This window comes from Ammodytes marinus (genome assembly GCF_949987685.1).
Source record: "Ammodytes marinus genome assembly, chromosome: 7".
In the NCBI taxonomy this organism is placed as follows: Eukaryota; Metazoa; Chordata; class Actinopteri; order Uranoscopiformes; family Ammodytidae; genus Ammodytes; species Ammodytes marinus.
This window is the reverse complement of record NC_137211.1, coordinates 17,598,557-17,623,974: the sequence shown is the minus strand read 5'-3', so window position 1 is coordinate 17,623,974 and position 25,418 is coordinate 17,598,557. Positions and strand designations below refer to the sequence as shown.

The window sequence follows — 25,418 nt, the reverse complement described above, 5'->3', positions numbered from 1 at the left end:
GCTGCTCTATACGTGACCTGAAACTCCTCGTTGATCTCCAGCATCCTCTGATGATGTTAAACCCCCACAGTTTATTAAACTTCAGGACTGGGACTGAGCCAAGAGTGTGGCAGCCATAATCATACATAATGTATTTATATCAGTCTACAGATCTGCCTCGAGCGGAGATTTGTGTGTGTGTGCGTGTGTGCGTGTGTGTGTCATCAATCTGGCTCTCGGCTCTCGTCTGGCTCAGTTTCCACGGTTACCAATGATAGTTGTGGAGGAGGAAGAGGGAAAGATTGTGACGTTGTTTTTTATTCATCTCAAAAGGTGCTTTGTCACAATCAGGAAATGACAGATAGGAACTTGAATATTCTTCAGGTGTGTGTGGCAGACGATAATGTGAAACCGGCTCAAACTGCTTTAATAGTCCTCCTACTCTGTGAAACCATGGAGGTGCATGCTTTGAGAATCTGCACCGGGCTTTAATTGGAGTTCCAGTGACACACAGCTTAAACACAGTCTAATTGAGGCTTCCGTTTTAACAAGCAGTTCTGCTGGGGTCTGTATTGTGTTGACTTGCCAGCTGCTGGTCCACAAAACCACAGACACACTTTTGCTTATAGCACAGAGAGTCGTTGCACCAAACATTGTGATAATTGAATGTTAGGTATGACGCCTGTGGTTGGGGACAGATGTGTTGGTAAGGTTAAAGCAGTGGGGCTTTGAGTCGGATGAGGCACACCCTGCTCTGCTTACATTTGCCCAGCAGACCCATCGAACATCTTGGTCCCAGCTGTCTGGAAAAGGGACCATGAGATGTTGCACGAACGTCATCAATGCAATTACAAATGTAACCCGTTGTCAGCATTTGTGTGTGTGTGTGTGTGTGTGTGTGTGTGTGTGTGTGTGTGTGTGTGTGTGTGTGTGTGTGTGTGTGTGTGTGTGTGTGTGTGTGTGTGTGTGTGTGTGTGTGTGTGTGTGTGTGTGTGTGTGTGTGTGTGTGTGTGTGTGTGTGTGTTGTTTTCTGGTTACTGCATGGGGTCACTCTCGGGCAGCAAAGGAGACAGACGGTGTGAGGTCACATTTGTGCCTGATTGCTGTTGTCTCGACTTTCCTGTTTGTTTCCCCACTTGGAACACATGTTGGGTTGTTGACGTACCAGAACCCTTTGTCACTTGTGTTTTCTCTCGCTTGTTCGCTGTTTTCTCCCCGTGCCTGCAGTGGTGCGTGACAATGATTTTCTGGTAAATGAACAGTGTTCTTTTTGGTTTTTCTGGTGGAAATTTCTCTGAGGGCCTGGAGAGGTCAGTGTGTTTGTAGGTCAGGTAGGGGATTGTGAAGGTAAGAGCAGGAAATAGAAAAAAATAAAAAAACCTGCTGACTACATGGATGTCTATGGAAGCATACCTGCTTGTTTACAGCGGGAGCAGAAAAAGAGGGTAAACATAAAGCATATATGGTATTAGCAAAAAAACTGAAAGAATACCTGTGTGTGTGTGTGTGTGTGTTCTTGGTCAGTCGCTGTGGTTCGGCCGGTGGACTCCGAAGGCTGTGATGAGAACGTTGACGACCACTATGAGAAAAACCAGGCATGTGGCCACGTTCTCGAGTATGTTCAGCCTCCAATGCTTTTGCACATCATTCAGGTTCCATCGAACTGTCAGCAAAAAACAGGAAATACAATATTTAACACACAAACACACACTCTTATCTGGGTGTGTCTGATGACTACTAAACGTCAGCAAACAACACTGTCCTGGGACTTAAACCAACTCATTATTCACAGATTTTCTGTTTACCATAAATCCATATACTTCTTCCTGGATGCAGAGCTCAAAATGCAGTCTTTTTTTGGCAAGGGTAAATGAGGATACAGGAGTAATGATAAAGGAGTGATTCAGTTGCACGAAAAAAAAAACTTTCTTTCTCTGTAACTAAAACTTGTCTCTATGAATAAGAGAAATAGGCCTACTAATTAATTGTAAACAATATATTTGAAAATGTTACATTTATACATGAGTGTTTTTGAGAATTCCATTTCAAATTTCAAAAGTAATAAAATGTGTTAAATAAATATAAATAGCTATCACTATAGAAAGTAAACCAATCACTTTGAGATTTACTTGACCAGTTTCCGATATTGTTTACAGAAAAAGATGCACCATTTCTGTTCAGGGTCTCAGAATAAAACAATTAAAGACAATGGATTCAGGTTGTTAGTCCCCAAAGAGAGAACAATATCCTTCTCAGGAATATACAGTAGTGGGTATAATGCTATAAAATAAACATTATTTCTGTATTTCTAAAACTTTTGCACTAACATCCAGCTACTTATTTTTGGACTACAAGCTTCTAATTCAAAGCAGACAGAAAAAACAATACATGGAAGAGTTAACTGGTCATGGGAAGCTTGTATTTCCTGTATATCACCGTTTCTTCCATTTGCGCTTTGTTAATATCTTGATCTAAACAAAACAATGACAAACATGACTTATCCCCTCTTTTGTAATGACACAGTGGCTGTGATGGTTTGTGTATTTGCGCATATGTATGTGTGGGAGAAGATTACCAAAGGTTAAATGGTAGTAATGTCATCGTGTGTGTGTGTGTGTGTGTGTGTGTGTGTGTGTGTGTGTGTGTGTGTGTGTGTGCGTGCATGCGTGCGCGTGCGCTTGTGTGTATGTGATCTGACTGGGATGGGGTGCGGATGGTGTAGGGGTGTGTGTGTGCGGTGGTGTTGGAATTGGTATGTAGGCCACTGACATCACGCACCACTGGCTCCATTAGACAGAGCTGGATCCACGGGAGAGGGAAGGGGAGAACAGAGGGGGCAGCGGGGTTCAGGGCAAGAAAAGGAGTGCAGAGGAATGAAAGAGAATGTGTGTGTGTGTGTGTGTGTGTGTGTGTGTGTGTGTGTGTGTGTGTGTGTGCTACTTGGTGTATGGAGGGGGTGGAAGGGGGCAGGGTCTTCATGAATGTCTGATGACTAACATGCTGACCAACCTTCTTTCTGACGCATGATCCCTTAGGATATAGACAACTTTTTGCAAATCTAATTATGGTTGGTTATAACAATGATAATTAGGCTTTCTTAACACAACAGACAAACACTTACTGTAATGGGGTAAATTGTCTAAAATATTTTCGGTGCACAAGAAATATGGTTATACACCTTTTGGTTAGCCGTAATTTCCAGAAATGTCAGAAAAAGACACCGAAATACTTTTTCATGTACTTCTCCTACAGATGAGCTGAGTCATTGTGCCAGCTTCACATCTTATTGGACATGTTTTTTGCCAAACCCAGATGTGACTGTTAACGGCAGTCATCCGTAAAAATCTCTTGATTGTGTAAAAAAAAATCATACTCTTATGTTAAGTTAATTTCCTTCTAATCATTTAAAGACATGCAGACTGACTCACATTGACATTAACCTTGCTCGCTGGCCTATATCGGCAGAACTAAAACCTTGTGAACTCTGACCCTTCTGTCAGGCTGTTTGCCATGGTAACAGATAGAGTCCCACTGGTAATGGGGTGTGGTTTGTCAGGAGTCAGTGGACATGACATTGATGAATCTTGAGGAGGGGACAGGGTGGGAGGGGGGATGATAGACAAAGGGCAAGTGAAGCTTGTGTGAAGCTCGGCAGACCACAAAGACACCTACAACCCAAAGTTGAGTTTTCTCACCTATGAAGATAAGCAGGACTCCCACAGTGACCTGCATACATAGGGAGATGCTGATTAGGGCGATTATGGGGCCGTAAAAGGAGAAGCTTGGCCCTTGCTCCAGCACCGCCTTTAGCTGCGAAGCGTTGGCCAACAGCAGAGCCACATCCAGCATGCTCTCAGCTGCACTCTTCTTATTGGCGTAGTGGTTCATGTTAAGAGGGGCTGCTGGACTGTGGGGCCAAGCATCTGGATGGGAGGCCTAAGGGGGAGAGAATATGAAAGTAACTAGCACAGAGATAATGTCTACGGCTTCGAGATAACGCCTGAAAAAAGACATGCTTGGAAATAAACAAAAAAGTCTGTTCTGTGCTTCTGCGTTTTGTTCTCCCCACAGAGCAACGAGGCAGCATGTTTATGAGACTTTAGCAGCCATTTTGTGCTTCCTGTGCCTCCGTGTTGAGGATCCGGTTATCATTCTGACCTAATTAGCACAACAACAGGCAGCCATTGCAGAAGAATGACCTTTGAAAACAGAGCCATTGGTATAGCGCAAAGAGATGGTAACAGCCCATTGAAACACGGTGAACTTGAAACATGACATCAGAGTTCAAGGCTTTCCACTAGCTTTGGACTGAAGTGATCTCAGGCAGTCGAAGCTCTGAGCACATTATACGGCATAGTTTGCTGTGAGCTCCCTATTCCACTATTCATTGATTTCTCAGATCCAATACGTTTAATGATAAAATAATAGAAATAAGTTTGAATGACCAATCTATCTTGTTAACATAATGGTCGGTGAAACTGTGGATATTTAGTCATATGACCCGCTCCGTGTCTCGAAGCAGGATAACAGAGTTAACTGGATAATTGAAGAAAACCCTAGAATAGCTTTTTACAGCAGCAGCTTGCTTCCTTCAATCTGGCTTGATGAGGCAGGCTCTTTTCCTGAATAACTACATTTTATTTGTACTGTATATAATATATGCTACCTAGACACACATCATTATATTTATTATATTAGGCCTACATAGTCTATTGTACGGAATAAGTGATGAAATTATCTAACTGGTGATAAAAGCATCAAAGCAAAAATGCATTTATTAGTTTTACAAGGATGTTGAGTTCGAGAACCAATTGATTCAAGCGTGGGTGATGATTATGTAACAAAAGTACAGCTAGATTTTGTGTGTGTGTGTGTGTGTGTCTACTCCGTCCCAGTGGACTCTGCACCGTAAAGAGAAAAACATCTACTGGGGTCAGCAGGTGCTGGATAAACAGTCTGCTTATTGATAAATAAGAAATCGCTCTCTTTCAAAGTGATGAAAATGCGTCCACCTACAGAGCCCATGTTGCTCAATGAACATCCACTTGGACCCGCTGTTCCAGTGGAGCCTGGCTAACACCTGGGTACCCATTGCTAAAGATAACAGTCATGTCAAGGACAAAACCTGCACACTTACTCTCGTGAATGTGAACTAATCAGCAGTCACCTCTTCCTCGCACAACCAAGCCTTCCCCTTTTTTCCCACAGCACATCCCTGCAGCTGCAAAGAGTATAGTTTCTTCATATAAACCACAGAGCTTCTACGAACCGTCTTTTTCCCTCCGGGGATAAAGGCAAAAAGAAACAATAGAAGTGCTGCAACCCTCTAATTTGCTATACAGCTGAATTACACTGTCTTTAGGGGAGTCTCAGCAATCGGCTGGCATGGTTCAGTTGATACATGAGGGGGAAGAACAAACTGAACAAGAGGTGTGGTTGTTGGGTTTAGAGAAGAGCATGATTTTTTTTTTATATAAGCCATTACTTTTTAGGCCATGGATTACACTTTTCACTGTTCAAGTTCCTCGTCTGGCAATATTTGGCGAATAGTTTTATAGTGAACACTACAGAGACTGACAACATCCAGCAAACCTTTAAAAAAATATCTTTACAACATCTTTATGATATCTGGAAAAAGACCTTCCTCAAGATATTTCTCACTCTGAGCCTTAAGCCCCCCTCTGTAAGATTATTGCTCCAAAACATGTTTCCCTACATTCCTGGTGTGGTGTAGTGCACTGCCCCTGTGACTGTGATTTGTGCCAAACGCCACAAAGTGGCATGCTGTCATGACGTGTCAGGGTCAGCCATTCTGCTCCCAAACACAGGCTTTTCAAAGACAGCCCTTTATCCCAGAGTCAACAGACTGCAGTGAGATAATGCTTGTTGTGTGATCACAGGTTGGAGTCACCATGTCTAGAACTGGTCTAGAAACACAGCAGATGAATTTTCTCCAAAATTCACCAGCAATTATAAAGAACTCTTTTGGACTTAAATGCTACAGCTCAGTATTAGTTGTATGCGGGCCTAGACCAAAGGCCATCTCCTATGTCAGTCTGAGCTGTTTGTCAAGGATGAATCCTGCTGTCTAGTCATATCATATGGCTGAGAACGTAGCATAACAGCTAATCACGTCAGAAGAGAGGATGTGATGGGGGGAGGGACATATATTGTAACAGAATGCATCTCACACAGGCTTTCATTTGAATATTGCTTCAACCTTAAGAACACAAAAGACACACCATATACATATTTGCACAGACTCATTTGAGAAACAGAGCCATGGTGGGTGATCCGGCCACCTATTGTTATTTTGTACAATCAAAAAGGAAATGTTCTTATTGAGTATGGTGCAATGGTTCAGTTGGTGATGAATTATTCCACCTCATTCCTTGTCTGATACAGACTCTGGGGACACATTGAGGAGATAAGGAAATCACGTGGATGTGGAGGGGAGGGAAGATGGAGAGAAACAGAAAAGTTGCTTGAAGCTGTATAATTCTCATGTGTGTGAGTGTAGAATAGACAGTTACTCAAACCACTCTCTGCCGAATCAGATCAGGTGCCACTAATAGGAAAGTATGTGTGGGTATATTTAAAGGGGCAATTCATTGATTTAATAGATAACCCTTTTGAACAAAGTGCGTTACAGTTATATGCCTTGATTGATTACTGAATGAATAAATAAATAGATGAATCAATACTATACCCAAACAAGCCGGACTGCCTCTATGACTAGGAGATATACAATAGTTTCCAATATCTTGCAAAAAGTCACCTTATACCCTGACCATAGATTGGGTGATAAAACACACCTTGTAAATTGAAGAAGAAGAACTCATAGTGGGTAATTGACTTCTCCGGTCCAGTGGGGGAAATTGAATGTATGTGATGACTGTTAGATTTTTACCTGACCAGTGAAATGGAGGGGAGTAATTGGGCTGAAAATATAAAAGGGCGTAGAAGTAGTACGGGGAGACATTAGAGTCAGAGCGTGATTTAACTCATGTGTGAAAGACGTTGTGTGCCATGGCCCATCATGAATAACTATCTTTGTGTCTGCCTCACACAGCTACTTTCATTCAAATACCTGTGTTGTCATTGCATCTTCTGGAAAGGCTGCACATTCTATAGCGAGATTTAAATGCTATACTGAGATTGAACATAAACCTTGAACCTATTGGAACCAATTTTTTCATGGTGTATTCCAAGGCCAACTAAAGTGTTGGCTCACTCTCAAGCAAAGGAACATTCAACTTGCACAACTAATCCTGAACTTTTCCCATGTCGCATACTAACTGATTAAAGCTCAGCGAAATACCTGCTTGTCAGTTACTGTAAGAGTATATGACACAACTATTTCTTTGTACCACTTAGTTCTGCATCGGACATGTACAGTTAGAAAGCCCTTTGCAGCAACAATTACGTCACAGTGAGACCCTGCATTAGTTTTTTTTTTTACTTGCTGCTTATTAGCAACAGGATGCAGAAGCAAATCAACTTACATCTGTAACTGGGCTGTTTTTTTTCTGCTTCCTTTTGTTTTTTTTTCTCTCCCTCTCTCCCTTTCTTACACATCAGCACTTCTATGCTTTCCATCGATCATGTCCTATCAGCAGCAGGGCTCCCTCTCTCACTCACTTCAAACTCTGGCCCTCCTCCAGTAGAGGATCGACCCAACTGTAAAATGTGATTTCCATGATTCTCCATAGGGCTTTTAGTTTTACATCCTTTCCTGGGGCAAAACAAACATGGCTCCCTGTTTCAGAGCGTGTTTTCTCCGGCCATGGCACTCACACAATCAAACACTTTTATCGTTTTGGAGAAAGCTGCGATGCAAAACCCTACTGATGATCAAAACAAACAAGCTCAAGAATGTGCTTGTGCTGCACTGAGATCTAACATTGAATTTTGTCTTCGATTTCAGTGTAACACAGAAGATCTTTGCTACAATAAACAAATCAAATATTGATTCCATTGTTATTGACTCACACTAGTGGGAAACACCGTGTAAATTACACCAATTGCTCCTTTTATTGAGCATGAGGGTATTACATTCTGCATGTGTTGGCGGAGCTCTGACAGTCAACAGGAAGTATGTCTTCTTTCTGCCAGGGTCTCATTGAATCTCTTCCTCCTGCCTGCTTCCTCAAACACACACACACACACACACACACACACACACACACACACACACACACACACACACACACACACACACACACACACACACACACACACACACACACACACACACACACACACACACACACACACACACATTAAATGGAGCTATTAAAACAGTGACTATGAAGATGACATGGTGAAGCCCATTTCCTTGCCCTGTTAAACTGGATGCAGCTCCAAACTACCATATATCGTAATTAACTTGTAAAATGGCAACTTCAATGGTCACACACAGTATAAACACTAGTTGTCTTGCAATAATCCAGCTGTGGCATGAGGTAGGGTGACATTATGTAAAAGTGAAACTGTGTGTGTGTGTGTGTGTGTGTGTGTGTGTGTGTGTGTGTGTGTGTGTGTGTGTGTGTGTGTGTGTGTGTGTGTGTGTGTGTGTGTCTGTGTGTATCTGAAGTGCTGTGAAGTGGAAACAAAGGAGTGCATTCATTATTTATATTCACTCAGGTGGCAACAATGCCTCAATCCTCAACTGAACCAGACTGTTATCTGACCCGGCATGCCTTAAACAGACATGAAGATCTCTGTTTAAATGTTTTCTTTCAACGACATAGTTTAGTATGTAAAAAAATTTCTGCAAAGTTCACTAAAGTCCAACAACCAGCTAAGCCAGTTTTTGTTTCTGAAAAATGACAACCCCTTCCAACTAAATTTTAACAATAACAGTTGTTATAAGCTCATCAGTTTATTGCCCAACTGCTACATTGAATTCCGTTCCATTTTCCAGGTAACCCATATCTTGAGTAGCCTGGCTGCCCACCTACCTACTTCCGCTCAAATTTAAAATGAAATGAAGTACGATGGTCTGGTAGAAGCAGGCTATATCTTGAGCCCTTTGAGTTGGATTTCCTTTAGTTGGAATTGGATAGCTGTTTGCACAAAGCAAGAATGAAAACAGCTCTTTGATGGGAAGATAACTATTGCAAAAAGATAAAATTAGCAACCCACAACTTATCAAAGAAGAAAAAAAAGTGGTCACATCTCAAGTGGCACATTGCAGAATTGACCTGTTACCATAGCCTGTTACCCTTATAACATGGTTTCAAATGCCTTACCTCAGTCCCACTTCCCCTGTTGCTGCTGATGTTCATGATGTGGTATGCTGCACCACAGGTGCTGCAGGCTGCAGCTCCGAGAAATTGAGCTGCAAAGTGTCTTGCTATATGGAAGAGAAGATGAGACCTGCATCATGCATGCATAGCCTGCTTGACCTTGAAGCAGATGCGCATGCAACTATTTGATTATGTGCCAACAGTAGCCCTAATGGCATTTTTTTTTAATAAAATTGTGTTGCACGCATAGGTTGCACGGCAAGCTGTTGAGCTCTGAGTGAGAGGCAGGGAGACACGTGATTGGATGAGTTGGTTGGGCTATACTCGCGTATTTTATTTTTTAGACGATAACTGACTTTTGCAAGGAATAGCCTACTCGTTTAATCATTTATTTCTTTTACTTTCATAGATGCTAAACAGTCTTCTTTGTTGGTCTTTTCCTGTGATAAGATATGTCACCAGTCTTAATGCTGGTGAACGGTGCAGCAGCAGCCTATGAGTGCGGACTATGTGTTGAGGTCCCAGCGTGCCGCGTTATTGGACGGACGGTCCCTCCCGTCGTTACCAGGGGCGTGGAGCCGAGCGAGGAAACACATTGGAGTCGTGCCTTCACTGATATATTTGCATAACGGAGAGACGAGCGAAACTGTCGTACACGTAAATGAATTACAAAGGAACGAACGGCAAACTATAATTTCCCGTGTGTTAAAGCGAACCGAATGCTCTCTGACACACGCTCTGCATACACTAAAGTCAGCAGTCACGGAGAGGCTGGGCATCGCTGGCTGCTGTGTCTGCAACACAGGAGAGAGGATGCGAGGACTTGATAGGAGATAAATACAACACATTCGTCATTTCCAACCCGTCTCGTCATTATGGGGTAGGTGTTCAGCTATAAAAAGACTGACTTGAACCCTGAATTGGTTTGCGGTCGGTTGGATAGCTCTTGTAAATGCGAAAAGGGGTAAAACACACTGAGAGGGCGTTTTTAAAGTCCACCTTTGCGGCTAACGTGAGCAGCGAGGTTTCCCTGCCGCCTGTGTCGTGGTGTGTCGCTAGCGTGAGTTTAGCCGGGGATGTTTGCTCGGTTTTCTTCGTTTATTTGAACCAGGTAAGTGCTATGTCGGTGCAGTCACTGTCGCTGTAATAAAATGTTTGAAGAATTGCTAAACCATTGTTATTTAAATGGCGACGGTAAGTTTGGTCATGCCATCACAATTCAAATAGCTAGCTGTGAATTGTCAAACTTAGCTTTAACTCGCGTCTTTGGAGCCAGTTTGTGTTTTAACGGTGGATAATAAATTGCTTCCAATGTGCGTTTTGTCTTTCTTCCACCTGCTGTTATTTATTGACTGCCACCAACTTACCTCATAACTGGCGTCAATGGACCCAAAACACAACTTAACCATTGCCCTGACAAACGAACGCACACAGCCAGGAATTGTTGGATATTGTTTGACTAACTGTCTACTTTTTTTTTTCAGTTCTGAGATATGATGAAATCTAGTCTGTGCCACCCATCCCGGTGTCGTTAAGGGCCTGTGCTGGCAAACTGCGTCACCGAGTGGGCGCTGCAGGTACTCATCCCCTAAAATCTACATGTTTGGAAGTCTAGCCATGGCACGAATGACCTGGAAACCAAAGTGACTCTTTAGAAATTAACTTATAAATCACCATGGAGACGGAGGCAAATTCAAACTCTGAGCCCCACCAGGAAGTGAAAAATCCCCCTTTACCCAACAACCCTCAGTGTGAACCGGCCACCAATATGTATGAGGCCACCATGGGTGACGGAAATGTCAATCATGTGGACTCACTATTGAGAGGTAGGAGTGACCCCAGCAGTCCATTCCCATCCTGCAGTTATCAGAAGATGGTGCATCAGAGATTCATCAGGAGGAACCTGTGGTTCTCGGACACGGACGAGCAGCAGGTTTTTGAAGCGCCCGCCGAGTGCGATAACAGGAGCAAGATTCTCAACATAAACCTGAGGACAATAGTGGACAGGACGCGAGGGACCAGTGGTGGCGGTGTACAGGAAGGCTCCAGCACAGAGAGCCAAGGAGGGCAGAAGGACAGCGCCACAGAGAGCGCCAGTGCCGATGAGGAGAAGGAGAAGAGTGTGGGAGACGTGTTGTTAAATACATCGACGTGCAACACGGACGCCGGTAAGAGCGCCAGCAGCAAGTCAGCCAGTGAGGAGAACGAGGAGGAGGCAGGGATGAAAGCAGTCTCCACGTCTCCCGGGGGAAGATTCCTCAAGTTTGACATCGAGCTGGGGAGAGGCTCCTTCAAGACAGTCTACAAGGGCCTGGATACAGAGACCTGGGTGGAAGTCGCCTGGTGTGAGCTGCAGGTAAAATGAACCAAAACTGTCCCATCTGATTTAGTATCTTTCGATGCCCAAGCAATAGTGTCACAAAGCCTATTCAGCAGCCATATATAGAACCCCCTTTTTTTTCAAATTCTGGTGCAGGGCGTGGGAGAGATTTTCAAACAATTCTTTAGTTTAGTAATAACTCTGTTTTTTTATGTTATACATAGAAGTTGTTTTTCTACCAGGGATTTATACAATTGCTGGAACGCCTGACTCTGACAGGAAGCCCTCTGTCGTTGCCCCCTGCTCTGTCGGTGAAGGTTCATGCTGCATCATGATCTCATAATAGTGATGTCTTCAAGGAGCTGTCAGTCAGCCAGAGGCTCTCTCAGGGGAGTAGAGTCCACTAAGGTTGCAAATGGGTTACCACTAAATTTTAAATGCTTTACACTGGAAAAGTGATTGACAAGCGTTAGCTGCTGACGTGGAGACGCAGACCACCTCTGACTGAAACATAGCGATCAGCATTTTTCCAATTGCAAAAGGAGAGTCGATCTTGTCTTGCGTTACACAGACACAGGGAAATCACCAGCTTAGACTGTGCAAAGGTATTAACTAATTATTTCCGTCCTTTGGAGACTGCAGCCGGGATTATCTCTCTCTCTCGCTCTCTCTCCCAGGAGGCTTAAGGGGGAACTACAGTAAAGCATGACTGTCCACCCACAAAGAAAGAAAAAGCTCTTCTGTGATTTGTTATTCCGTCACCATTCAAATGAAAATAGTTAAGGATCCAGTGTTGGGGAAGATACTTTGAAAGCATAGCTTTGAAAACTACCAATTACTTCACGCTGTAAGAAGTTGAACACAGCCACCGTAGGGAGAAATTTAGTTTGGTTAACTAAAGCCACTTGGAAAAAGTAGTTCAAAAACTACTTAAGAGATGATCAAATTGACTGTGCATGCGATATGAATGTATAACAAAATATAATACAAAGAAAGCCACAAATGCCGGCAAGAAATGCCACTGAGTTTATCGCAGAAACTAAAAAGTGATTTTTAAGTCATATTTAAAAACAACAATAACCAAATATTTTCACAGGTGAGCTGACAATCAAGCTTCCTGGAAGGTGAATAGCCATGAGATCTAAAGCTTCCTAAATGAATCTGTCCCACAGGACTTTTTCTTTTGTAAACAAATATGGATTTTCTATGATTTGGGGCTTGTCGTTTGGGGGTTAAATTTTTAAAGAATTGAAATTAATTATTTTCCATTTAATGGCCCAAAATGTTTATAGTTTCATTAGTTAACTAAACAAACATTTAAAAAAAGGTAATTCAACTACTTGAGTCACTGTGCGACTATGAATGTAGCTGAACTACAAGCAAACTCCTGCAACATGTAGTAACTATTAGTTTATTTACATGGAGTTAACAACTCTCCACCACTGTAAATGTCTTAACAGTTTAACTTCAACCCTCACATCTTTTTCTCTATAGTCAAGTTGCCCAGTTGACAACATAAAGACAATGAGCACTGTCATTAGGTGTGTGTGTGTGTGTGTGTGTGTGTGTGTGTGTGTGTGTGTGTGTGTGTGTGTGTGTGTGTGTGTGTGTGTGTGTGTGTGTGTGTGTGTGTGTGTGTGTGTGTGTGTGTGTGTGTGTGTGTGTGTGTGTGTGTGTGTGTGTGTGTGTGTGTGTGTGTGTGTGTGTGTGTGTGTGTGTGTGTGTGTGTGTGTGTGTGTGTTGTCCCAGCAGTGGTTCTGCGTGGTTCCTCAATCCCTCCCTCTGTGCAACAGGAGGTAGGCTCTAGGGCAGACAGGAAGCAGCTGAAGTGCGCCGTAGCCTGCTGAGAACCGTGTGGCGGCAGCCCTGTGGCCTCAATGAATACTAATGCCTAGGGTACTAAAAAAGGTGCTGAGTCAGTAACCTGACAGACTAAAGAATGCACAGGGCTTCATGCATTGAAAGAACTAAACCTGCTCTTTTGGGTTTTTTTATGTGTGTGACTGTTGCATCACAAGGCAGGGACTCATCTGGGTAGTGGACAGGACTTCCAAGATAACATGCCCATTGGCTAGGAATGAGAAAAGATAGTTTAGCTGAATTGATGACTTCACTTGCATGATGATTTCATAGGGTACTAGCGGTGAGCAAGCCCACATTACCCTCCAACTTTGAGCTACATTTGGACTCGGAGGCTAATAGGATGTGGAACCGGAAGCAATTTACTGCACTTCATTCTCCCCTAGTGACACATAGGCGTAGTTAATAATGGATGTACAACACAATACAAATGGTCCTTTCTTACAATGGTTTTCTCATCGAGTTGCTCTCTCATACACTGTAGCTTTGAGCTGACGGCCGGGCCTTCCATAAAAACTGTTGGATAATCAAATGTATAATGCTGAGCTGGTCACTGTGTTTAGTTGGAGCACTCCCTGGCTCATTAGCGTCCTGAATGGATCAGAACCGTTAGTTGAGACTTTGTGAGTCAATAAGGTCTCGCGTGATGATGCCTTCTGTGGTTCAGCTTGTGATCTTTCGTTGATTAATCCTGCCTTTTTAAAAAGTTGACTGTCCCGGTGAGTAAATTGTCTAAATGGTTTACGTCAAGCAGTACAATATTAAACTATTAAAGTGGTGCTAAATTATGCCAGATAAAAAAAAGTGTGGCAGATCTGTAAATGCAAAACCTATTTATGAAAATTGCCAAGTAAATTGACTTAGAGTTTTCTCCTTGCTATTTTTACTGTAGAACCGTGCCAGATTTTTTCTTTTCAGTGTTGATGAATCTCTTGATTTATTTTTTTAATTCAGTGTTTGGTTAAAAAAAGAAATATAAAGTAGTGAAAATGCCCATCAAAATTTCCCCTAGTCTTCAGTTAATATCTTTATTTATTTTTTCAGCGTGCTTATTATGATGTTGTGTGGCATTTAAGGAGTCAAAGTAAGACTGGTGGTCTGAGGTAAGAACCCAAGCTGCTGCTGCCCACAATCACACCAGATCTTCTCAGTCATGTCCAACCAGTATAGTGCCACTGCAGTTATCAACTTGTCTTAAGATTGCACAACAGTGAAGATTTTCAGATGCTTGTTTACTCTTCAGTGCCGCATGGCGATTGCCAGCTTTGCCATGCTCAGGGAACTGTGACGGAAAACAAGGGAAGACAGAGGAGTGTTCTGTGTAAGATGGAGAGGAAGAGATATGACTCTGTGATTTTCCACTGTTTGCCCTCCTTCCAGTGGTCACATGGCTTGTCTTGCCCAGAAATGTTAATCTAGTCCTGTGTTTATTCTCTCTCTCTCTCTCTCTCTCTCTCTCCCCCCCCCCCCGTGCCCATCTCCCCCACTTCCCTGTGTGCCAGGCTGCTGGCATAAAACAGATGGCCCTGGCTCAGACAAGGATGTTAATCTGAGAGAAAGATGCCCGACTTTTTCATTGTCAATAACAAACACTGCTTGTGTCTGTGTTTGTTTGATTGTTTCATTGCTCACTGGATTTTATTTTTTGAACTTTCAAACTTCCCGTTTGTGGTTCTGTGTATAGATTTTTATCTGGGTGTTCTCTGCTGCGCAAACTCGCAGACCGAGTTTACTTCTGATTTAGTGCAGACTTCTCTCTGGTATTTGGCAGTGAGCTTGTTGCTCTGTAGATTACATCCAGTTCTCATCTTGTGGACGCAGAGCTGGCAATGATACCAGGCTAGTGATAGGAAGCTGTCTGTCCCGATTGTTTACTGAAGATGTGGGTATTCTTGATCAAAACAAACCCAGTATATTACACTGCAAGTCACCAGGTCATTACATCTGTTTTAAACAGTTGATTTCACTGTAATGCGAGATTATGTTGAGCCATGTTTTTGGATGACGATGTGTTTCTGGGCATAGTTTATGGCTGTCTCTTTGAGTTAACATGTATAAAGGGCAGATGACAAAAGGAAAACAAAGTTAGAGATGCCCAAGTGGGCTATTGGTTACAGCCCATTTGGCATTTAGAGGCCTGGGGAAGCAAGGGCAGCCAGAGCCAGTGGCTGTAGCTAACATAGCCTTGTCAGTGGCCTCATCTTCAGGCATGCCTGAGCTGTCGTATCACTTGCCAAACAAAGAGCCTGAGGGAAGGAGCACAAGCCTGTTACAGTCACACCAGTGTTTCCTGCTTGTTGGGAAGAGACTAGTTAATCTGGAATCTAGATTGAATACACCAAAGCCATTGGCATTTGGCAAAAATTTGCAATTTTAGGAAGCGCACATATCTGTGTCATGTTGTCATTTTTTGAGAGGTAAGAGATAACACCAATTATAATGACAAGCTGAACAACACAAATATCAGACAAAGTGTGAATAGCATAGCAGTACTAGTGGGACTTCCTCTGCTTTCTCTTCCTACCTCTCTGAGATGTAAAACCAGAGCATGTGTCGACTGTTAAATGCAGCTTACAGATACATTATGACCTGGCATGTTGGTTGAGTCTGACACCATGGCCTTAGTCCCACATTGTCTAATGGAAAGCATTTTGTGGAATAAATGTTCCAAAATCAGTTTGAATCTAAAACAAATCTATACTTTGTTTTCATGATTGAGACTTTTCTCCTTATCACTTTACATTACAAAAGGACTGCAACTAATAATCATTGATGACCTTATTGGGAAATTGCCTATCAAAATTTGCTGATGAACAATTGCAGATGAAATTACTGTTGTTGGACTTATCGGTCAATGGAGTTATTAAGTTTTTTTTTATGCACCACCAAGGGACATGGAAAAATAGAAAGACTTTCATTAAAGCTGACACATGCTGCTGGCGGCTCTGTCAATTGGTCAAAATTCTGAATTTGTAATTGCTGTGTCTGCACATCCGACTGATCTGCCTTCATTGATCATATAACGATGATCCTAGTAACCTTGAGAGACGCGACCGTGGCGCAGGTGGTAGAGCGGGTTGGCCAATTATCCAAGGGTTGGCGGTTCGATCCCTGCTCTGCCACCTGTGTCTTGGTTGTTGTGTCCTTGGGCAAGGCACTTCACCCACCTTGCCTGGTGTGACTGCTGTATGAGGTGGTGGTGGTCGGAGGGGCTGTAGACGCTGAATGGCAGCCACGCTTCCGTCAGTCTGCCCCAGGGCAGCTGTGGCTACAATCGTAGTTTACCAGTATGACTGTGTGTGAATGAATGGAACCTGGAACCCTGTAAAGCGTATTTGAGTGCCTTGAAAAGTGCTATATAAATCCAATCCATTATTATTTCATTACATACACACCTGTGGTCTAACCTTGAACTGATGGAGATTTAACCTATGGCCTTTTGACCTTCCTCGTTCCTCGAGTAACAATACAAAGTGTCAAAGCAGCTCATTAGCACTAGTAATCCCTTTTGGAATTTAAGATGGTTATTTGTATGAAGCAATCTGGAACAAGTCTATTTCCTGTTAGGGCCTCCTGCTTAAGCTTTGTGGTATGAAAACGAAAATTACTTTTAATACACACTCTGGTTGACCTCTGCATCGCTAAGCTATTTACGTAATATTGACGAATGGCTTCACAGTAGCCTTTATGTCTTGTACACTCTAAACATGTATGTTGACAGCTAATTTTTATATGGAAAGCTCAAGGACTGTTAGATGGAAAAATAGAGTTTTGTTCTGACTTTTTTTATAATTTGGGAGGTTTGTGTGGCTTGGACAAATGTTAATTTTGTGTGTGTGTGTGTGTGTGGTTGTTGTCTCTCTCTTGTAGACTTATAATGAGGCAGATGTATGATCAGCTGATCCCAAATTAAAAAAATCTAAAGAAACTGCAACTAAGTTAATGCACAAAACCCTTTTATAGGAAGCATATGCTGTTGCTGCATTGTACATCATTTACACTTGTAATTAGGAAAACAGCCTGTGATAAGTTCTTACTTTATGAAACTTATGGAATTCACCCGTGTCAAAGTTTCTGATTTAAACGTGGTCAAGCCAGAGTCAGTAACCCTCTTTTTATTTTTTTTATTTTGTCTTTATTTCGAACAAGAAAAATAAAAAAGCAAGTGACACATCATACAAATACACATAAAACGAAACAACAATAATTATAAAGTGTCATAAACAATATTTAGAAAATAAATGTATCGTCTGTGTCCGAAAAGGAATGGAAGGAAGTATTATAAATACAAAAAGAAATTTGGTGTCAATGAGGACAGCTTATGTAGATGTTAGGTTTCTATTTTTAAATAGTTGCATTAACAGTTGGCAGTGATGCATTTACTGCATCATTGTTGAATTTGGTTTTATTTATTGATGACCTGGATGTGCGTTGTTGCACAAGACGTGCCTCTTGACATTCACAAAGTCCATGCAGGAAAACCCTGTTGTTGTGGTTGGCATGTTTGGAGTGTATTCTGGGTCAGGGAATAATGCTGAATCAAGGCTGTCTCTCTGGCACCGTGCCCCCACACTGCAGCGGCTGATAAAATGGTCAAGGGAGGGGAGTTGGCATGGCTGTCAAGTTCAGCTCAGGACATCTATACCAACACACCAGTGTTTTCTGCCTTGTCCCACTCTCAGCTTCTGCCATACAGCGGCCCACGTTCCCTTTTTTAGGCTTTTATTTACTCAGGCATTGAGTACATTTGCGAATATACGTCTGAAGTTCAGAGCAGTTTGCTGGATTTGCCACCCCGGGTATCGTAGCACCACAGCTATGCATGGCTAGCTGTATTAACTACTGTAGGGTTTTTACAATAGCCCTGTGTTCCCATTAAGGATGGATGTTTGGTGTCTGTGCTGGAGTGTGTGTTGAGGATGTCACCACCAGCTGTCATGCCTCAGGTTCTGCTAGACTCTGGCTAACACTACCTATTATCCACTGTTAAACCTTGTTATAATAAGGAAAAGGCTAGGATAACATATCATATTGAAATCTGAATTTGAAGGCCTGTATCATCAGATATTGTTTTTTTTTAAATAAAATATTCAAACTGCAATATGCCAAACATCAAGTGGTTCCAACTTCCTTCTCTCTGGCTTATACAATTGTAAATTCGATATATTTGGTTTGTTGGATGACCAACACATTGGCTTGGGCTATTGGAAATTATGATAACAAATATATAATATTTTGTTAACTAAACAATGTGTAGACTAAATGATTAATCAAAAAAATTATTGACCAAATATTCAATATTTTCCTTAGTTGCGGGCAGCATGGCGTATCACAGATGTATCAAGTAACTTTGTCATAAGGCCTCATCAAATTGGAAAGATCCTTGTTAAGCATATCTCTGTTATTTGTGTATTTAAAATAAATATTTTCAGAATGTTAAAGACTTCTGATAAGATTCTTAAACCTCACGTCATGAGTTGCTGTCCTTAAGAATACAACGTGACTCAGGCGTTTATACAAAGATGCGATCCGTCAGTAGTTGTCATGGCCAGTGCATAAGCAACATTATTCTTTAGAATTGGAAAGTGTGTAATCAGAAATGGTTGTTTCTTTTGTCTCCGTGTCAAAGAACTGTTTGTTCGTCAACCCACGCATGTTAGTCTGTGACAGGAAAAAAAATGGTTTATAGGAGGTTTGTATTAATCCACGTTAGCTAACTCCCGGTCATAATCGGCCTGACACACTTAAAACACCCATGCAACAAACATGCTCATTTCACTTCCGCTTAACAGCTCACTTAAATCATGAGTGCAAAAGTAACACAACATTTTTATTTTTGTCCTCCTGTTTTAATTTGTTCCTGTTTGGTGTGTGGTGATGTCATACATCTCTTCCTCATAGCTTCTGCTTATCTCTTTCTTTCATTTCACAGCTCATAACATTTGGTTCTAGGCTAACTTTGTGTCTTATTTTCGGTGTTGCAGTCTGTCAGGCTCCTCCTTATCAAGGCTGGGTGATAACATGCACATTTTAGTTCTGCTTTTTCAACTTTCAGAAGTCTCACCAGCACTGTATCATTTCAAATGTTCTACTTTGCCACCCTGAATGCCAGTGTGCCAGTTGGCAGAGCTTGGGTCACATCAGGACAACTGCTAAAGGCAAGGCGTGGCACATTTATTTATACAGCACAATCCGGAGGGATAGCAGGAGAGTGACTTGCACAACTGTTAGCCAAATTTTCCTGCAGTCTCAGGACCGATTGGGTTGAAAGTGTTGCTGCGGTGGGCAGTCTGCTGGCTCACAGCTCGCCCTGCACCAGCTTTTGTTACAGCAGCGGAAGCCACTGCAATGGGTCATTTGTTATTTGGGATGGGCGCAGACGGGTGGCCAAGTAATTGAGCATACCTCCTTCAACCTGGCAACCTGGGTTTTATGTTCCATGATTCCACACATGATCATCACTGTTGAAATATGTATACAAGCTGTGAATAAACCACTGCTTTAGGAGTGGTGTTCACTTTCAGCCTCATTTTGACCCCCAGTGAGGAGAATTGTCTCGCATCATGGATCGATAAAGCATCACTTTATGATTGTGAATGAATCTACGCTTTTCATTGCAGTGTTAAAAAAGCCATATTAATGCCTGGTCGCTCTGTGGTTTCAGTGTGATCAGGTTCAAGGGGTTTTGGTTAGTTTTACAAGTTATTTCCTGGGCTCAAATATTTTCTTAATCGCTTTAGTCACATTTTGTGACTATATCAGGTAGGCTGGGTTTAGCTGACTGTATAGGTTTAATACTATAGGCTACTATAGACAAGTTGTTGGAAATATAAATCCCTTTCACACTATTGTTACTTAACAAACACATTCTGCTAATCTTATCCTTGTTAACCAAGGATCATGATGAGGCCAAGTTAATGAGGAGGAAGTCATTATCAGGAACACAAGCACTGAAGAAAGACCAAGATGGCGGGTCTTTTCTTTTAACCGTGTCATTTGGCTGCCATAATTAGAACTAATGCTGACACCTGTTGCTTTCCTAAGAAGTGTATTCCTCTGCTTTTAGATCTGGTTCACTGGTTTTACTAGTGAATGTAGATTGTCCTTTTTCTATGTGCTTGGCTACTGGCCTTCTCTCCTAGTGTATACATGTAATGAAAGTAGCCATTAATACACACAAAAACAGGTGGCAGAAACAACCTTATTTATTGAAAAGCGGTTACCCAACAACCCCCCATTAAGGACCTATTAATGCACAGGACTAATCATCAGAATTTTGTTTCGCCTTTTGCATATCTTAGACAATCACGAGTGATATATCAACCCCATTAAAATATTACATTTATAATTAAAAGGAAGTTAATATTGTGTTATGTTTCAGTCATTTGGTATTTACTGCATGTTACAGTAATAAACAAATTTATGGAAAGTGAAATATTTATTTTCTCTACCGATGTCTGTCTATTTTTGTAGGCTAAAGTCTTGTGTAAGTTTATTCTACATTTCTTTTTCTTTGTGGTTGCTGCTGTGCGGGAATGCATCAGCATCTATTACTCCCACCAGCCGAGTACATACGTTTGTGTGAGTCGGTGTCAGATGTTTCTTAGATTGATTCTCTAGAGAGGTGGTCTGCCTCAACTGTCTTTAGCCCAACAGCTCCCCCCTACCACGGGCAATCTGATTCTATTCATGGATAATCAATAGTGGATGCTGTAGCTCTCTCAATCCCTGTCACACTTCACTACATTCTCTTTTTTTCAAGCAACATACTGTAGTAGTGAACCCATCCAGAAAAATTGGCTCGGTCATTCTGTTATTAACAATTTTGTGTGTTTGTGCACATTATAGGTGTTCAAGTTGATTGTTTTTTCTGCTTTTGTCCATGGCAGAGATTCTAGTTGCACGGTACATGGTATGACTTGCTTGCAAAGCTCTCTACAGTGTAGTGCTTGTCCTGCTTGGAACTGTTTTCACATGAAGGACGCACACTGTTTGACAGGTTTATGTTGTGTGATTTGTGCTTTCTCTGCTCTCTGCATGAGTTTAATAGGCCTATAATCAAGCATGATTAGCGATGCTGACTACGTTGCACAAACTAGCTTCTGGGGTCCACATCAAACCTGTTCAATAATCTATGCTATTTACGTTACAAGTGTTAACCAATAGCATGACAGCTTCTTAATCCAGCATGTTTCTCTTAGAAATGCAAGATAATGTTTTCTACAAGATGAAATTGGGTACTAAAAGTAAACTTGGCTAGGAATTGTTCTGATTAACAAAATATCCACGTTGCTTGCCCTTTAAACCAGCTGTAGTGATACCATCTACCAGTGCATTCCGTACATTCTGTAGCATACTGTAGGTGGCCTCAATTTAATTCAAATTCTGAAACTCAGGCAATGTTTGTGCCATGCTGATATAGTTATATTATACGTTGCTGATTATTTGGAATTCTGACAGGGAAACGGCTAGACCCTTTTTTTATTATATTAAAACCACTCGGCTCCTCCAACTGGGAAATGTCATTTTTACTGCTTTGTTGTGTCGGCTACCCTGAGATCCTCAGGTGAAGTAGCTGAGCTGATAGCCATCTCTCCACACTAAGGGCGCTTTCTTCTTAAACGGACAGTACGCATTATACACAGCATGTGACATTAGGCCAGGAATTTGATTTGAACACATAGTTTCGCAATTACATGGTATATTAGTCCGCAAGTTCCCAGGACGAATACTTTAGGGCCCCTTACTTATCTCATTCTGTTGTGTCAGTGTTGCGATATGAGCCACCAAAGCTGTGGAACTAATACAGTTCAGCACACAGATATATAGTGGGTGGCAGCGGAGTGAGGCACAGCCTTATAGATTGCTTCCTGCTAATGTCACAATCTATTTTCCTGTCGCTGCTGCCCGGTATGCTTTTTCTTTGTGCGTGTTTAGCCTCGCCTGGGCGGCTCCACACACACTCTGCTGAGACCAGCCGAGACTTTTCTTTACAGTCCTGGCTTGATAAGATTCTGAAAACCTACCAAAGCCTGAGATGATCTGTACTGTAGCAACACTTGAAACTCAAATGGAATGGAATTTAATCTCTATTACTTAAAACCTCACATCCTTCAGAGTCGCTACGAAGCAATTAATGAGTCTCGTATATTGATGCCTCTGTGATAACTTGTGTGTGTGGTAGCATTTATCTAGTGTATCAGTGTGCATATGTATCTGTCTGTGTATCTGGCCATGCTGTGCCCAACACCATTCTGAGCCTACATGTGGCTCCTGAATAATGCAGAAGCCACACTGTCTGCCGACAGGGGGAACAGAAGTGGGAGAGCAAATGGAGCTGTGGGATTGGGACCTGGGGAACACTGTAGTTATTTAGGATGAGATCAGAGATGATGAGAGGAGCAGGGTGCAAGAAAGATTAGGTAGTTATAAATGGAGAAAAGTTGCAGCGCTCAAGGGCCAGAATTTGCCTTAAGCTGTCTGTCTCATTCTTCCCTGTCCCTCCTTATGGACGTGCGGTCTGGGTAAACTTTGGTCCATGTGCTGCTCTTGTGCAGCAAAGAGCATTTAGGGATAACCCAGCCCAACGTGGGCAGCCCCAGCCCCAGCCCCAGCCCCAGCCTTCCATTGCTCAGCTCCCCTCAGTAGCAAAAGGGTTCTCTGCAGAACTGAATTATTCATAGGACTTTAGAGGAGTGCGGTGAAAATCCCCACCCCCCACACACTTGCACACAAAACCTGATATGCCACATTGACATACACACACGCACCATGCTTTATCACCATATTACTTCTGTCCTAATCGTGGTACATCACAGCACATCTTGTTTAATTTTCAGGACAGACTGATTTCCCTTTTTTGTTTCTGCTGTTTCACCTTTTAGGGAATTCACTGTGTATGAATAATTAAATAGATTAGATCTCGCTATGTATTGTGAATTTGAATTCCACCGTCAGTGTCTTCTGTGTCTGCAAGGGGTGGGGTTGTGCTTCTAGCCCATGCTGCTCAGTGCTGACGAGTGTACATGTGTGTTTTTGTTACGTAAGCAGTTGCTGTGGTCGGTAAGAGGAAGAAGGGAAAATCGCAGTGAAGGACCATTGGCAATACCTAAAGCTAGATGCTCCCGAAGTGGGATCAGACTAATGGATAATAGGAGGGGGAATGGATCAAGAGAGAACTGTTAGCGAAGATGTGTTACTGTGTGTGCGGAGGATGTTTGATTACGGAGGAGGGAGTGGTTGGTGTTAGGGGGTGTAGAGAGGGAGACGGATTGCAGATATGGTGGGGGGGGGGGGAGCAAAAGGTAGCGGATGAGAGGGAGAGAGTGAGGAAGCAAGTGAAGGAGATGGAAGAGATCGATGACACATAACCTTTAGCTGCCACGTGTAGCGTGGGTGTGACCAGAATGTGTGGGTTCGTTCTTGCGTCTTTATTGTCCCCTCAGTCACTGTGGTATTTATAACTTGTTTCTGGATATATTTAAGTTCATAAATGAAAAGTCACATCTGGTTGGTTTTACAGTTACAATATTCTTTAAATATCACATATAACACACACATATCTGACCATCATCAGCTTGATATACATATGGTGGTCTAATTAGAGATGTGTATATGGCTCACAGACACTAAGCTCCCTCTCACTCACTCTGTCTTTCCCACTTGGTAAAACATACTGGATGCACACATTTAAAATGTGCAGGGGAGTGCCTCCAAGGTGACAACCTCTTCAATCTGGTAGTTCTCGTGAAGCAAATATGATGGATGTATCTTATTCATAGCGCTTCATGATAATTATTTATTTCCCGCTACAAATGTCATCTTTTCTCTAGGATCGCAAGCTGTCAAAAGTGGAACGTCAACGTTTTAAGGAGGAGGCAGAGATGTTGAAGGGTCTTCAACATCCAAACATTGTCCGCTTCTATGACTTTTGGGAGTGCCCCCTTAAAGGGAAGAAGTGCATTGTTTTAGTAACGGAGCTCATGACGTCAGGAACACTAAAAACGTGAGTTTTAAGAAGGCAGATATTTTACGGACCACAACTCAAACAAATAAGTGACATATTCTCACTGAAATAATCCTTTGTGCCTCAGTATATCTATCTTTTCCTGAAATGATGTTTATATATATTATTTTTAAACTATGATTGTCAGATAAGGTGTTTCTCTCCTTGCTATAGGTATCTAAAGCGCTTCAAGGTAATGAAGCCCAAGGTGCTGAGGAGCTGGTGCCGACAGATCCTGAAAGGCCTCCACTTTCTCCACACCAGGACCCCTCCTATCATCCACCGGGACCTCAAATGTGATAACATCTTTATCACCGGACCCACGGGCTCGGTCAAGATAGGGGATTTAGGACTGGCAACACTCAAGGCGGCTTCCTTTGCTAAGAGCGTCATAGGTAGGAGACTTTTTGAAATGTAACTCGGCAGATTAATGTTACAGCAGAAAAGTTCATGACATTTTTATTGGGCATTCTTCTCTCTTCAGGCACCCCAGAGTTCATGGCTCCAGAGATGTATGAGGAACACTATGATGAGGCTGTGGATGTCTACGCGTTTGGCATGTGTATGCTAGAGATGGCCACCTCGGAATACCCCTACTCCGAGTGTCAGAATGCTGCTCAGATATACCGCAAAGTCACTAGTGTGAGTTCACATTCTGTACATTGTTCAGGTTTGTTTCAGAAATGTGATATTTGGGTGAAAGTATTTGACTTCCTGTAGATTTCACACAGGTAAGTTCAGTAACCCAAAGATATCGGTAACAAAATGGTAAAAGGGAGATACTGCTTGTAGCATGCATTTAGTAATGATTCATGTTTTATGGAGCTGTAAGATGGACTATAATAATGCCAGGAATATTTTTAGCTGCCTCGCCACTTTATAAGTTCCGGTGGTTTTAACTTGCGGAAATGCAGCTTTTTTTTTTGAGCTGCTCTGTTGTTTTCAGCTAGATGAATGTTCTTTGAATTTCTTGGGTGAAGAATCTAATGAGCCATATGGAGTC

The 25,418-nt window shown here is 42.2% G+C and overlaps 2 protein-coding genes across 2 annotated transcripts in view; one reads left to right on the top strand and one right to left on the bottom strand.

Annotated features, from left to right (window-relative positions):
- Nucleotides 1-1,499: 1,499 nt before the first annotated feature.
- On the bottom strand, nt 1,500-9,269 carry LOC307252885 (ninjurin-1; the record flags this gene model as incomplete). Its single annotated transcript, XM_080030709.1, has 3 exons — nt 1,500-1,642; nt 3,675-3,915; nt 9,234-9,269. The coding sequence occupies 3 exons, from the start codon at nt 9,267-9,269 to the stop codon at nt 1,500-1,502; spliced, it is 420 nt and encodes a 139-aa protein (XP_079886835.1).
- Nucleotides 9,270-10,905: 1,636 nt separating this feature from the next.
- LOC307252884 (serine/threonine-protein kinase WNK2) overlaps nt 10,906-25,418 on the top strand; it is a gene marked incomplete at its 5' end in the record, with an annotated part of 40,175 nt that continues 25,662 nt past the window's right edge. Inside the window, 4 exons of the mRNA XM_080030708.1 lie at nt 10,906-11,586; nt 24,243-24,415; nt 24,590-24,810; nt 24,900-25,057. Of these exons, the coding sequence (XP_079886834.1) occupies nt 10,906-11,586; nt 24,243-24,415; nt 24,590-24,810; nt 24,900-25,057 (1,233 nt within the window). The remainder of the gene's footprint in view (nt 11,587-24,242; nt 24,416-24,589; nt 24,811-24,899; nt 25,058-25,418) is intronic.